Source organism: Lissotriton vulgaris, chromosome 6, assembly GCF_964263255.1.
Source record: "Lissotriton vulgaris chromosome 6, aLisVul1.2, whole genome shotgun sequence".
In the NCBI taxonomy this organism is placed as follows: domain Eukaryota; kingdom Metazoa; phylum Chordata; class Amphibia; order Caudata; family Salamandridae; genus Lissotriton; species Lissotriton vulgaris.
Window position 1 is genome coordinate 128,888,600 of NC_141694.1, and position 14,150 is coordinate 128,902,749.

A 14,150-nucleotide genomic window follows, 5' to 3' on the forward strand; every position below is an offset into this window, starting at 1 on the left:
CTTGAAAATCTGAGTAGACGTTTTAACCACTTGGACGCTATTGGAGTTAGGCCCCTTATAATGAGATTTCCATTGAAATGAATGGGCAGTGCATGACGAGTAACCTTGTCAATAGCATTGAAGAGGTTAAAGCCAGAGGATACACTACAGAATGTGTTAACTCGGCAGTCACAAAAGCTAAGAAAAAACCAAGAGAGGAAATTCTTTTTGGGAAAAGTAACAGCATGAAAAGGAAAGAAAATGAAAACAAAAATACTTGCAGAATGATCACTACTTTTAACACTCAACACACTCAGGTTAGAGGTATTCTGAACAAGCACTGGCATCTAATACGGAGTGATCCTGTTCTAGGCAAAATTGTCACCAAAAAACCGCAGTTGACATTCCGAAAAGCCAGGTGCTTTAAGCAGATGATGGTCAGTAATACTCTAAAAGCTCCTCTCCCCAAAAAATCAGCTAAATTGTGGCTTATCAAAAAAGAGGGTTTTGTAAAATGTCAAAAATGTAAGGCATGCATGCATGGCAAAAATACCTCGACTTATACATCTAATCTCTCAGATAGAAAATTTAAAATCAAGGGTCATTACCTCTGCAAAACTGACTATGCTGTCTACGTGCTCCAATGTCCATGTGGCTTGAAGTACGTAGGCAGCACCACTCTCCCTGTTCACATGCGAATTTTGCAGCATCTTCGAGCTATCAAAAATGGAGACAAGGCATATCCTGTCGCAAGACATTTTGACAAAAAACATGAAGGGAATTTGGCAGGATTGTCTTTTTTCGTAATAGATGCTATCCAGAAAAATGACAGAGGTGGAAATTATGAAAAAAAGCTGCTAAAACTTGAGTCGATGTACATAATAAAGCTAAATAGCAAGTACCCGGGAGGTCTTAACATGGAAGAGGATCTTCATAGACACCTTTAATTCTCTAGCAGTAAAAACGTTCCGATGTTTGCAGTTGTTTTTAACATTTTTTCTTTATTTATGGGTGATATTAGGTTATATGGTTAAGGTCCAGGAAAGAATGATAGACATGAAATGCGTTGCCTATAGAAACGCCCACTTGGGCTTTATCCATAAAATTGCAGCGGTTTAATTCCTATGTATTCCAATGGTTTGTAGCAGCATAATTCCTATGGAATACAATGGTTTACATGAGCACTTGCTCAAAACTTGTTTTCGTCCGATGAAATTTAAGGCACTAGTCACTTTACCAGACGACATTTAAATTGCAATACAATGTAAAAATGTTTTCTGTAGACTTAAAATGAATTGAAAATGTCTACGAAAATGCATGGGTTGAGCTATGTTTCACCGCTTTTAATACATGTCTCGTAAAAACTACGAGTCTGTTTTCTGTGGCAATGGAATTGTAGTTTCATTCACGTGACTGAGCATCATTGGGTCATTTAAGTCAAGCAAACTTTATTCACACTGTGGTGAACAGGCGAAACGCGTCCCAGCAGCCGACTTGTGCAATAAACTTTTGAAAAAGCAGAACATGGCATTGTCTTCCTGTGCCTGTGTGTAGAGGAGTGTTTTTTACATATACATATATATATATATATATATATATATATATATATATATATATATATATATATATATATATATATATATATATATATATATACCCAACATTTTAAGTATGTATTCAAGATGAAAATGTGTGTATTTCCAGAACCCCTAGTCTGAAGTTTAGAGAAAAATGGTTGAATTTCTCAAATATTTTTGAAATATAAATCGTTTTGTGTTGGGGAGGCATATAAAACATATTTAGCAATGCCTCTTTGGCTATTATGCATTACCCATGCAAAGGTATTCTAAATGGTTAAAGCCTTTTATGCATTACTGCTGGCAACACTGCCCGATACACTGAAGTGATCAGTGCTGGTAATCTTGCTTATGACGGACACTATTGTAATCTTGTCTGTTGTGGTTACTATTACAACCCCATTATCAGTAGCTCAGAATGTTTTTCGTTGAACTGAAGAGGCTTTTATTACAGAAACGTTTGGAGACCACTGTACTTAATATATTGTGCAAAACATCACCAGAAATCACAGCTGTTTACATTCTGGTCTTTCTTGTTGTTCTCATGCTACCACTATACAATTTTGCCGCTGGTCCCTGGATTCCAACTGACAGGCAAAATCCCTACTCGAACACCGGGGACTGGATATAGAGTCCACAGTATAACAGTCTGCATCACCGCAAACACCATTGACACTGAGAAGTACTTTTTATATTATTCATTTGATTAAAGATATTTCATTCTTAAGAGATAAAGAAGCCAGTTATGCAGTACCCACGCAGGGTACCTGAACAAATCCATAGAGAGCATGCCGAGTGCTTAATTTGAGCCAGTGGTTCCAGTGGGGGTCACCAGCACTAATTTTTGGGGTCAAGCACATATTTTAAAGCATCACGCATTTACGGGACCAAGAGAGGGAGGAAACAGATGAAACGGAAAGACAGAGGAAGAGAAAGAAAGGAAAAAAAGTCCCAAAAGGAGAAGGCAGGAACCTGCATGAGTGAGATAAACATGCAGGGAGTGTCTAGTAGTGGATTGAAGAATGCTTCAGTTGGATTTAGGCCAATGCATCCTTGGTATTTTGAGTGCCAACATTTAATTGCACCAGCGACATGCTTCTGAGCAGAGCTCTGGACACCGGCAATCATTCTTTTACAAGTTAAGCATGCCCACCACTCTCCGGCAACACCAAAACGCATACTTATAAATGCTGTTAACACTTACCAATCATCTATACAGCCATAATGTCCCATGAAAGCAGCGATATATGACAGGCTGCAACGACTCCCCAACTGAAGCTGCACAAAGTGAGGAACCAGTTATCAGTAGCATAGGGAGTGCTTGTATAAACACAGTTTCTATATGGATACCTCTTTCCATGAATCTGTATTCCAGGCTACGTAATGGAAGTCTGATTCTGTAGGTAACTCCTGAGAGGATCCCAAATTTGTTTACGGTGGGATGCAGGTGATAAAGTGGAAGCATAAATATCTACATTATTGTTACAATACACCAGATTTGAAAGTCACTCCAATACCCTGGCGCAGGATCCCCAACCCATCTAATTTCTTCTTGTCTTTTAGCAAAAATGCAAGCTGAGGCCACAAATCTCTGTATCCTTTTTGAGGAATCCTTTACATAACCGACCAAAGCCAACAGTGGGGAGGAGGTGGTCTGGTGGTCTGTCATCTTAGAGAGAAAATCAAATATTTGATTCCAAAAAGTCATTATCCTTGGACAATTCTATGTCAGGTAGAAATATTCCTCCCTATGATAGCTGCATCGTGTTTACATTGTGTCCACTTTGAGTCCCATACAGTGGCGTAACGAAAAATGATGGGCCCCTCTACAGAGTTTGAGGAATGGCCACTGAGTCTCTCATATCTCACAGATATTAATTGGCCAAGGGTTGAATGGCGGCGCAGGGGTTGCAGAGGCAAGCATTATAACCCTATGTCTCAGCATATACACTAGCTGGCATATATTACACCCAGTGCAGACATTGAAGTGAACAATGTAGTGAGTGCGCTAACGTGGTACGTCACGTGATTACGTGACGTATGGCAACGTAGGGGCGCGAGGTGCGTAGTGCGGCATTAGTGCGTAGCGTGGCATTAGAGCGCGAGCAGGCTGGGCGAAGGACATGCTATGCGCTCCTTGTATGTTACGACTTAATAAAGAGAGTAACGCTGATACCCGACTCCGAGAGTTATTGGGGGAAGAAAAGGAACATCATTACAGTGGCGACGAGGGTGGGATAACGACCCACGACCCCCACCACGCAGACTACGCGGAGAACGGCGGAACGGAGCAGAGTCTCTGAGGGAGCGAGGAAGGCCCGAGGGAACGCACAGCGACCACACCCTGACCGGGCACCACAAGGAGCGCGACGCAGCCAACAGCACGAGGAGCCGAGCACTGTGGGCGCACGGTGATCAAGAGGGCGGAGAACCGACACACACACCCGAAGCAGGAGACCAGCCACGGTCGAGGCCCGCAGGCAACCGCACTGGCTACCCCACCTGAACAGGAAAGGGCTGAAAGGAGTAGCCCTCCACCCTTACTCAACAAGGAGGAACAAGACAGTGCACCAGGGAGCCCGAGAAGCCTGGAAAGTACGCTGCCCACATCCAGGGGCGAAAAGATGACCACACAAGCAGGTTATGCGATAGCGCCAGTCCAGTTCCTTCCCAGGCCAGGGGAGCCACTCATGAAATGGGAGGACTGGAAAGAGTACATAGATAATTTCATAGAAGTGCTGGAAGATGAAAGTGAGGAGAAATTCAAACCGCCGAGAAAGAAGCGCATACTGCTGCTAAACCTAGGCCCAGAAGGCCTGAGGATCTACAAAAGCTTGGTACCTAAGAAGAGAGAGACGGAGGACGACGACGTGTATGCTCACGCAATGGAAGACCTGGAGGAACACTTTAAACCCTCAGTATGCGTCTCAGTGGACAGGTTTAACTTCCAACAAAGGAAACAACTACCCGGGGAAACAGTGGAAGAGTATGTGGCGGCGTTAAGGAAACTGGCGGCCCCGTGCAAGTACGCAAACTGGGAAAGCGAATTCATAAAAGACCAGGTGGTGATGCACACCACGTGCACGAACGTACAGGACAAGCTATGGGCTGCAGGAGACACCTCGCTCAAGGACGTACTAGTGATAGTCAAGAGAGCCGAACTGGCGCGAAGGTGTGCAGCGGCCACGAAGAAAGAGAACGTGCCCAGCGGGGTGGTGAACAAAGTGGACAACGAAGAAACTCACAAGGATCACCAGGCGCGGAAACAGCCAGATAAGGGCCCGAGCAAATGGCAAAACAGCCCAGGCCACGCCGGCAAACCAGCCGGAAGTAATAAACGACCTTGCTACAGGTGCGGCAGTTGGACGCACGAGGCGCACGACCGGAAGTGCCCCGCGCTTCGCGCCAAATGCATGTTTTGTGGAATCGTCGGCCATTACGAAAAAGTGTGCAGGAAGAAGGCCTCCAAAAACGCAGTCAAGTACGTGGACCAGGAAGCGGAGGAGCCAAACGAGGTGACCGAAGAGGAGGTGATCACTGTCCTCTGCATTTACGATGAAATTCTGAGCGTGAACAACCAAAGCCGAGGCACCGACGGAAAGAGGACGAAGAAGCCGATCATGGACATGAAGATAGAGGGTGTGGAAGTCCAAGTGGTGGCAGACACGGGGTCACCCTATACCATAATTCCAAGAAAGGTATGGGAGGAGAAGTTTGCTCCGCAACTGGGCCCCGAGCTGGATAAGCTGGACATACGCCCCGTCACGTATAACGGAGATCGAATCCCCATGGCCGGATGCAGAAAACTGAACTTTGAATTCAGGGGCAGGGCGGCCAGGTGTAAACTATACGTTTCCGAGAAAGGCCCTTCGGTCCTGGGGTGGCTCGACCAAGGAGACCTGGGGATCAAACTGGACCCAGGTGGCAAGGAGCAGATATTGATGACGGAGCCGGAAGAAGAGATGGACACGAACAGGTGGATGAAGGAGTTCCCAACGGTCTTTGGTGGATCAGTAGGAAGGCTCGACAAATTCGCACACAAGATCATACTGAGAGAAGGAGCAGTGCCGGTGGCCCACAAGGTGAGGAACATTCCATTGGCAGTGAGGGAAGACGTGAAGGAGGAGCTACGGCAGCTAGAGAAGAGGGGAATCATCGAACCAATCACCTGTGCCGAATGGCTGGCGCCGTTGGTGGTGGTGAAGAAACCCAACGGCAAGGTCCGTCTATGCGTAGACCTGCGCGAGTTGAACAAAAACATTGTGGTAGAGAAGTTCCCCCTCCCCCGGATAGAAGAAATGCTGGCCAGCACAAGGGGCATTCAGTGGTACTCCACCATAGACTTAACATCGGCGTACCACCAGATCGCACTACACCCGGAGAGTCGCGGTTTGACATCATTCATAACTCCCTTCGGTTGCTATCGATTCCGCCGCATGCCGTTCGGGCTAGCCTCGGCGGCTGCGGTGTTCCAAAAACTAATGCACCAGTTGTTCCAGGACGTCCGGGGAGTCCAATACTTCCAAGATGACATATTGGTGATGGGTTGCGACAAAGCCGACCATGACAAGAAACTAGAAGCGGTATTGAGTATCCTGGAAAGGAAGGGCCTCACGGCAGAGTGGGCTAAGTGCCGCATAGGAATGGAAAAGGTGACGTACTTGGGCCACGAGATAAGTGCACGAGGAGTGACCCCCAAGAGGGAAAACGTGAAGGCAATCTGTGACGCACCCTCACCGGCCAACAAAGAAGAGGTCAGGTCGTTCCTGGGCATGGCAGAATATTATGGGAAGTTCATAGAACATTTCGCTTCGAAGACCCATCACATGAGGTTACTGACCAGAGAGAACAGTGAATTCCGGTGGTCAGAGGAAGCCCAGCGGGAATTTGAGGGGATAAAAAGGGAAGTAGCAGGGGCGATCCCTCTACAAGGGTTTGACCCCCAAGGCAGCACGATACTCACAACGGATGCCAGTGATAAAGGACTGGGCGCAGTTCTCATGCAGGACCGCGGCCAGGGGAGAGTGGAAACAATATGCTTTGCATCCCGCACCCTTAATGACACTGAAAAAAAGTACAGTGTGATCGAAAAAGAAATGTTAGCAGTGGTGTGGGCCATGTCCCGGTTTCGGCAGTTCCTGTGGGGCACCAGGTTCCGGTTGAGGACCGACCACAAGCCTTTGCTCAAGGTACTCACATCCAGCGGACACGCAGATGCAACGCCGAGGATCTCGAAAATGTCGCTCAAATTGATGGAATTCCGATATGACGTGGAGCACATCCCCGGGAATAGGAACAAGGTGGCGGACTACCTGAGCCGGTCGGCAGCAATGGAAACCGACGTAGAATGCGGTGAGGCGGCGGAAGAGTGGGTTGCACTCACCGAAGATCTAGAAACGTCCATAAGCAAGCAAGAATGGAAGTTGGCCTACGAAGAGGACCCCGTCCTAGAAGAAGTGAAGGCACACATTGTACGGGGGTGGCCGGACAAAAGCAAGACTGGGCGAAGCCTCGTCCCCTACTTCGAAGTGAGAGAGGAACTATCTATGGATGACCAGGGCGTATTTGTTTACAGAGGGGAGAGAGTCATACCTCCGGAAAAAATGATCGCTCGATTAATGGACATGTTACACGAAGGCCACCTGGGTGCGGGGAAGTTGAAACTAAGAGCCAAGCAGAATTATTGGTGGCCCGGAATGGACCTAAGGGCAGAAAGACACGTTCGAGAATGTCCAAGGTGCCAGGGCGCAGACAAGACACTGAAACCATTACGCCCTGCCCTGGGAAAAATAGACCCTCCACAAAACCCGTGGGAGGAACTATCCATAGACATACTAGGTCCGGTGCTAAACGCACAAGGAATACAGAAGTACATATGTGTAATGATGGATCGTTATTCCAAATGGCCGGAATTGAAGATCGAAGAAACCATGGACACGGAAATGATAGTGAGTTTCATGGCAGAGACATTCGTGAGAGAGGGCATCCCTAAGTGTGTCCTCAGCGACAATGAACCTCAGTTCCGGTCTGAGAAATGGTCTCGGTTCATGCATAGAAACGGAATTGTGGCAAAACACACGTCCATATATCATCCTGCGGGCAATGGCTTGGTGGAGCGTTTTAATAGAGTGGTGATGGGCTCGATACAAGCGGCGATATCAGACAACAAAGACTGGGAAGCAGAGATTTGGCACATGGTGTGGGCGTACCGGATAACGCCCACGAACACTGGTTACAGTCCCTTCCAGATCCTTAGAGGCCGGGAGCCCTTCACTCAGGACAACAGAATATGGAAAGAAAGAGTAATTAAGAGTGAGTGGTCACCGGCAGTGGTGCAAGCCAACTTGGAGAGAGCACAAGCGGTGTACACTAAACATTATGATGCACGGAGGAATGTGAAGGACACAGCTTTGGAGAAAGGAGAATGGGTGAGAGTAAGACTGGCCACATTGCAGAAAAAGGGGGAAAGTAAATACAGCAAGCCCCTGCAAGTAGTAGAAGTCAAGGGCAGGGCGGCCTTGCTAAGTGACGGCAATGTGTGGTCACAGGACCGCATGGCCAGGTGCAACAAAATACTCCGCTGGAGAGGCAATGGAAATGAAGGTGGAGAGAACAGCAATGATAACCCCTGTGAGTACGGGGGAGAGGATCTAGACATTGGCGAGAGAAGGCAAGAAAATCAAGAGGCGAGTGGGGAGCAGCAGACTGAAGAGGACAGAGATCAGAGAGAGACCAGCGCAGCTGCGCTAGGTGGTGGTCAAGGAGAAGCAGCAACAACCGCCCCATCCCCGGTAAGACTGACGAGAAGGGGCAGGGCGGTGGTCCCACCAGCGAGGTTCAGAGACTATGACATGAGCCAGGACTTGTACATATAGTTGTTGGAAAAAGGGGAGATATGTAGTGAGTGCGCTAACGTGGTACGTCACGTGATTACGTGACGTATGGCAACGTAGGGGCGCGAGGTGCGTAGTGCGGCATCAGTGCGTAGCGCGGCATTAGAGCGCGAGCAGGCTGGGCGAAGGACATGCTATGCGCTCCTTGTATGTTACGACTTAATAAAGAGAGTAACGCTGATACCCGACTCCGAGAGTTATTGGGGGAAGAAAAGGAACATCATTACAAACAAGTCTATGTCTGCTGTTAAGTGGAGTTTTCCCAGTATGCATACAGCAATAGTACCATCATTTATCTGGAATCTTCTGGTCTACATCCTCCTTCCGCTTTCATCTGACATGTGTCCGTGGTGCTTTCTGTACCGCCCTCTTCCACCACCCTGTGAGAAGTTCTTAAGGCCTCCGAAGAAGTGCACTCTCCTTCTCACCCTCATCTCCTCTTCTCCCTATCCATGCGAGTCTCTGTTAAAATACTTAGTGCCCAAGCTTGAAATGGGAATCTACTACTTTTTTGTTTTAAAATATTAGAAAGTTGCAAAGAAGGTAATGTTGTTACGTCATATTGGAATTAATTTGGTAAAACATATTGGCTTCGGGTCTCAAACCTCCGTTGAGATGGTCTCTAATTTTGGGTTCATTTATAGGTCTACCCTAGAGACAATTTTCGTTGCTTAGGGACCTCTTGAATTAATTTAAAAAAAAAAACACAGATCAATACATACATAGAAGGGTTTGGGTCAGCACTCTTCATTTGTTTGTCTGTTCAGCTGTTATTTATATTTTGCATTTCGCCTCCACAGCATGGCTCAGTCAATTCAGCCTTTAGCTCTCATGCACAATGAGTGATGGACTTTCCTGATAACAGGTGTTAATCTGCCAACAAAGAAGTGACCTTCAGAGCTAGGATTGGTGGGCCAACACTATGCTTTGCAAATGTTTGTTTCTTTCCTTTACCATATATTTACTATTTTCCAGTGAAGTGCATTAAAACAAAAATGGGTTTCCATTGTTGTTCTGTACTTCTGCCTGCTAGGAAGAACATTAAAATTATGATATTATTATCTTTTAATCTAAATGATATTAATATAAAGCATATGGAATTCAGGGTTAAAAGGCGACGTGTTTTCTTTATTATTATTCTTATTTCTGTGTCATGTGCTTGCACTAAAAATAAATGCACCAGCTCGCCAAAACCAGGCTTAATTGGCAATACTAAAGCTTGTTTGTCCTGCCAAGGGCTCCGGTGCATTCATTATACCTATTCTGGTGGTCAATAAGGTTTGTCTATGAAATGATAACTGCCTACCTTTCCAACGGACGCTTCCTTTCACAGGCCACGCGGACAGCGGCTCCTTCCACGTCAACGGGCTGAGCCCTGTGGTCGTCAGCGCGGACACGCAGAGAGCGAGCGCTGGCGTCATGCTCCGGAAGCGCGTCAACAGGCCTTCCCTCCCCAACTTCCCCACCGTCAGCCAGGATGCGAGCGACAGCCGCCATCCCTCAGGTGTGTAACCATATACACGGCTCTCTCTAATATATGGTATTGTATTTCTGTTAAACTTGAACAAAGATAACCGAGAAGTTAGTTCTTGCATGTTCCAATCCATGTACACAAAATAACTCATAACGAGCATTACAGATTGAACTAGAGAATGTCTTGGCACATTTACAGACCTGACAACTTCGACAAAAAAAGTCTCTGTGTGCGGAGGGGGCGGGCCTCGTGCCGAGAAATACCACGGAAGCATTTTTACCCCCAAACCACCTCCTCTAAAAAAATAAGTAAAAAGGTGGCTAAGACGTTTTCCGGTGTCCTCGGGTGTCTTCACACCCATTAAGGGACGTAGGCAGTTAAGAGCCTCCGAAAACGAACTCAAAACCACTGTTTATAGTGGTTTTTAGCTCGTTTTCCTTTCCACCGCGTGATATCGGCTCTTCACTGCGTGACCATGTGATAGGAAGCTGATATCGTGTGTCACACGGTGGTACTGTTTGAGTTGGCAGGTCTGCATTTAACTGCACCTTTGACCTACACATTTCACCTTGGCATACGTTCTAAAGATCCCAATAGCAAACCTCAGGATCTACCAAGTTTGTAATAGCTCAAACATGTACCCTATGTTTTCCAACTATTCGAAGCCAGCCCTGGCTGACATATACAGCTCTCTCAGCCGGGAGCATGTTCCTGATATTGACGCGGAAATGCACAAAGAACAAACATTGGCATAGCCAATAGGTCTCGCCTTTGGGACCTTATAAGTGTTTAGTTACCTAGCACAATATCCTTGGTGCAACAACATCAACTGTTGCATGGCTAAACACTTATAAGGTCCCGAAGGCGAGACCTATCGGCTATGCCAATGCTTGTTATTTTATGCAACCAACAACTGTTGACAAAGCCAAGAGTCCTGACTTAATGTAAGTGTAATAATATATATGTATGTTGTATGAGATGCAACGACAAAAGCAGCAAAATGCCAGTCGACTGGCACACAATGCTAAACACAGATTTTATCTTAGGTGTTTAAAGCCACGCCCTAATGTACATCTCCGCGTCCCTTTGAGACCCTCTCCCAGTTTTTTATCCCACTTAAAGCCCCGATTGTCTCTGTATAATGTGTGATGTGACGTGAATTGCTCTGGCACGATAATTTGGTATGAGTGGCGCTATACAACAAATGAAATGCATGTGAGAGAGGGTCTATGGAGAGATGAGGGGCACTTTATGTGATGAAAAAGAAATCCATGGGGAAAGAGGTCATGGGATGTCATCGAAAAAGATTGCCGCACCGGCCCTGGTTCTATCACGTCATTCTACTGTCCAACCAATACTAAATTTCACACCTACTTTTAAGTATACAGCGTATCCTAACTTAGAAAACTTGATCTTCACTCACCCTAGTGTAGGAGATTCCGCCTTAAACCATTACCCTAAGCTAGACAGCAGACTCAGTCACAGCATTGGACGTAAGTGATATGTAGTTGTAGCAGTATCATTCCGTAGCCCCTCAGGACACTGATACGCTCTCTTCAATTCGTCACTTCGCCCTGATAGGCTGTAGGCTCTAATGCCCATCCCCAGAATGCCAACTAGAGATTATTCAGGGGCGTGGCCAAGCAGCATGGCCGACAGGACGTGAGCTCCACCAGCTCCGTCCCGAAGACCGATTAAATCCTTTTATTTCTCCTGCCCGGACCCTCCTATTCCCGGGAAAGCGTGTCGGAGAGGCAGTGGAAGTCCCGCCGAACTCCTGTGCCTGGTGGGACGGACCCGTGTTCGGCAATCCGCCGTGAGCTGCGGCCTGACTGCTCCTGGAGGCGGCGCCGGCGTGCTCTCTCACGCGGCGCCGCGGCTTGGGCCTACTCATTAGGCCGGACGGCGGAGGAAGCGAGCGGAGATCCCAGCCTGAGTGCGCCATCTGATGCCCGCCGGTGGTCTGCTTGGGGATCCCCGACCCGGGATCAGAAGACTGCGGTGCCGGAGGACTAGGACCCTACTGGTGTGCGGTGAGGAGGGGGGCGGAGCGGAGGTGCCGTCCATCGTGTGCGGCCTCGCTGGGCTGGAGTGCGGAGGACCCCCCCCCCTTTCTGTTCACTAGCGCTGCACGACCGGACAACGGAGCGCCTACTCCTGGGAGAGGGGGCTGTGGAATCCGTCTGCCCTGGCCCCCCCTGGTGACGCGGGGGTGCGTGTGGGGACCCTGGACTGTGGCGAGTCTGCCTGGGTCCGACCACGGTGATTTTGCCACTCCTGTATTCCCTCCCGCTGGTCAGTATCCTGTGCCCTGAGGAGGATTGGGATCCCCGACACCTGTGGAACGGCGGGGGGGCTCTCGGAGAGGTGTTGCTGGGCCCGTGGACGACCAGCGACCCTCCCCCGACTGTCCGCCATTTTGGAGTTGGTCTCGGGCCGCCTCTTTGGGATCGGTGGCGGCCGATAGAGGGGTGCGTCTGTGCCCCGCTCTGCCCTGCTCTGTGGAATAAGTGGAGCCCATGACCCTGCGCTCTGGTGACACCTAATCTGTGATCTGCACTGCCCACTGTGGTCTTGGTTTGTTTGACCCGGACACTGCTTGCCCAATCTCCTTCGGCGCTGTGGTGGCGCATACCCTGCCCTGCTTGGGTGGCTTCAGGGGGGGCCCTACTGGGAACACCGTGTGGACCCCTGACACAGCTGATATGACGGGCCGGACTGGACGTGGCCCTAAGGCTACCCAACCCAACACGATCACACAGTACACTACCCCTCGTCTGCAGCCGCAGAGAATTACGCGCCAAACGGGCGCTGGAGATGGGGATGGGGAGCCGCTGGAGCCGTCCAGGGCAGAACTTCTCAAGGCTATACAGGGTTCACACACTGCCCTGGAACGCCAAATTGAGACGGTGTCCGTGGATGTGAACCTTTTAAGGACTGACCTTCGCAAAGTGGCGGATAAGGTCTCGGACGCGGAGGGCAACATCACTCAGCTGCAGGGGGAGGTTGCGTCCCTACAGAAGTCACTCTCTCAACTTGTCTCTACTACCCGAGCATTGGAGAGACGCGCCGAGGATGCAGAAGGTAGGGCGCGCCAAAGTAACATACGGGTCCTGGGGGTCCCTGAACGACTGGAGGCAGGAAACCCTGAACGATTCCTGGAGACCTGGATCCGTGAACATCTTTGTCCGAGTGGATTGTCCAGCGTCTTTATTGTGGAGCGGGCCCACAGGGCCCTGGTGCCCCCTCCGCGTCCTGGGGAGGCCCCTAGAGCCCTCATCGCGAAAATCCTGAACTATAAAGACCGAGACTGCATCCTCAAGGCGGCGAGAGAGTCGGGCCCCATACGATTGAGAACAGTCGAATCTCAATTTATCCCGACTACACCCAGCAGGTGCAGGAGCAAAGGAAATCCTACTTGGGGGTCAAACAGAAGTTGCGCGACATGCAGCTGCAGTATATGCTTTTATACCCCGCCAAGCTTAAGGTACTCTCCCAAGGCCGGGCACACTTCTTTGAGACGCCAGCAGAGGTATGGGAGTGGCTCGAGATCAGAGGAGATGATCTGCCCCCGGGTGAGAGAGGGGGATCGAGGGATGTCTGGGGGACCAGGCCACAAAGACGACGGCGTGGCAGGAGAAATCGCCGTTCTGGATCCCGTGGTCCGCCTGAGACTCGGCCCATGGTGGGTCCGGATGGGGCCATCCTGATGGAAGCCTCGCCTGAAGGGACTGTAACAAGTTTGCACGGTGCGGCTGCACCTGATGACATTTTGGTACCGGATACCTTACAGGAGACGCCGGTGAACGCGGACTCTGCGGCCCCAGTGGTCCCGGAGACTGCCTTGCAGACCCTAGACTTGGAATGATCCTTGCCCTGCCTCCATTGACTCTGCTGTGCGATTGCTGTTATTGTGTAGCTTCATATAGCCCGGCAGCTCTTTAGATCTCTACTTGTTCAGCTTTGATGTTGAGGGCGATTGATCACTGATCGGTACCTCGTACATGGCGTCTGGGTTGAGTGTGCATCGAGTGGTGGGAGATATGAGTGAGGGCTGTTCCTCCCGCATTGCTGACTGAGGGGGGGAGGGATGTCCGGGTTCGCATACCGGATTCGTTGGGTCTTTTGAGGAGCTGGGAGGGGGGGTGGGTTGGGTTGTTCTGTTGTGTGTGAGTGTGAGTGAAGAGTGTTGAATGGGGTGGCTGTGCACGTCCTGGCACTGGCGGG

General features: G+C 49.2%; 1 protein-coding gene across 3 annotated transcripts in view; it reads left to right on the forward strand.

The window, feature by feature from the left end:
- The window catches only part of TOGARAM2 (TOG array regulator of axonemal microtubules 2), a 477,994-nt gene that overhangs the window by 312,585 nt on the left and 151,259 nt on the right, over positions 1-14,150 (forward strand). For all 3 annotated transcript variants that reach the window (XM_086926146.1, XM_086926144.1, XM_086926145.1), the window contains one exon: positions 9,783-9,953. In XM_086926146.1, the coding sequence (XP_086782272.1) occupies positions 9,783-9,953 (171 nt within the window). The remainder of the gene's footprint in view (positions 1-9,782; positions 9,954-14,150) is intronic.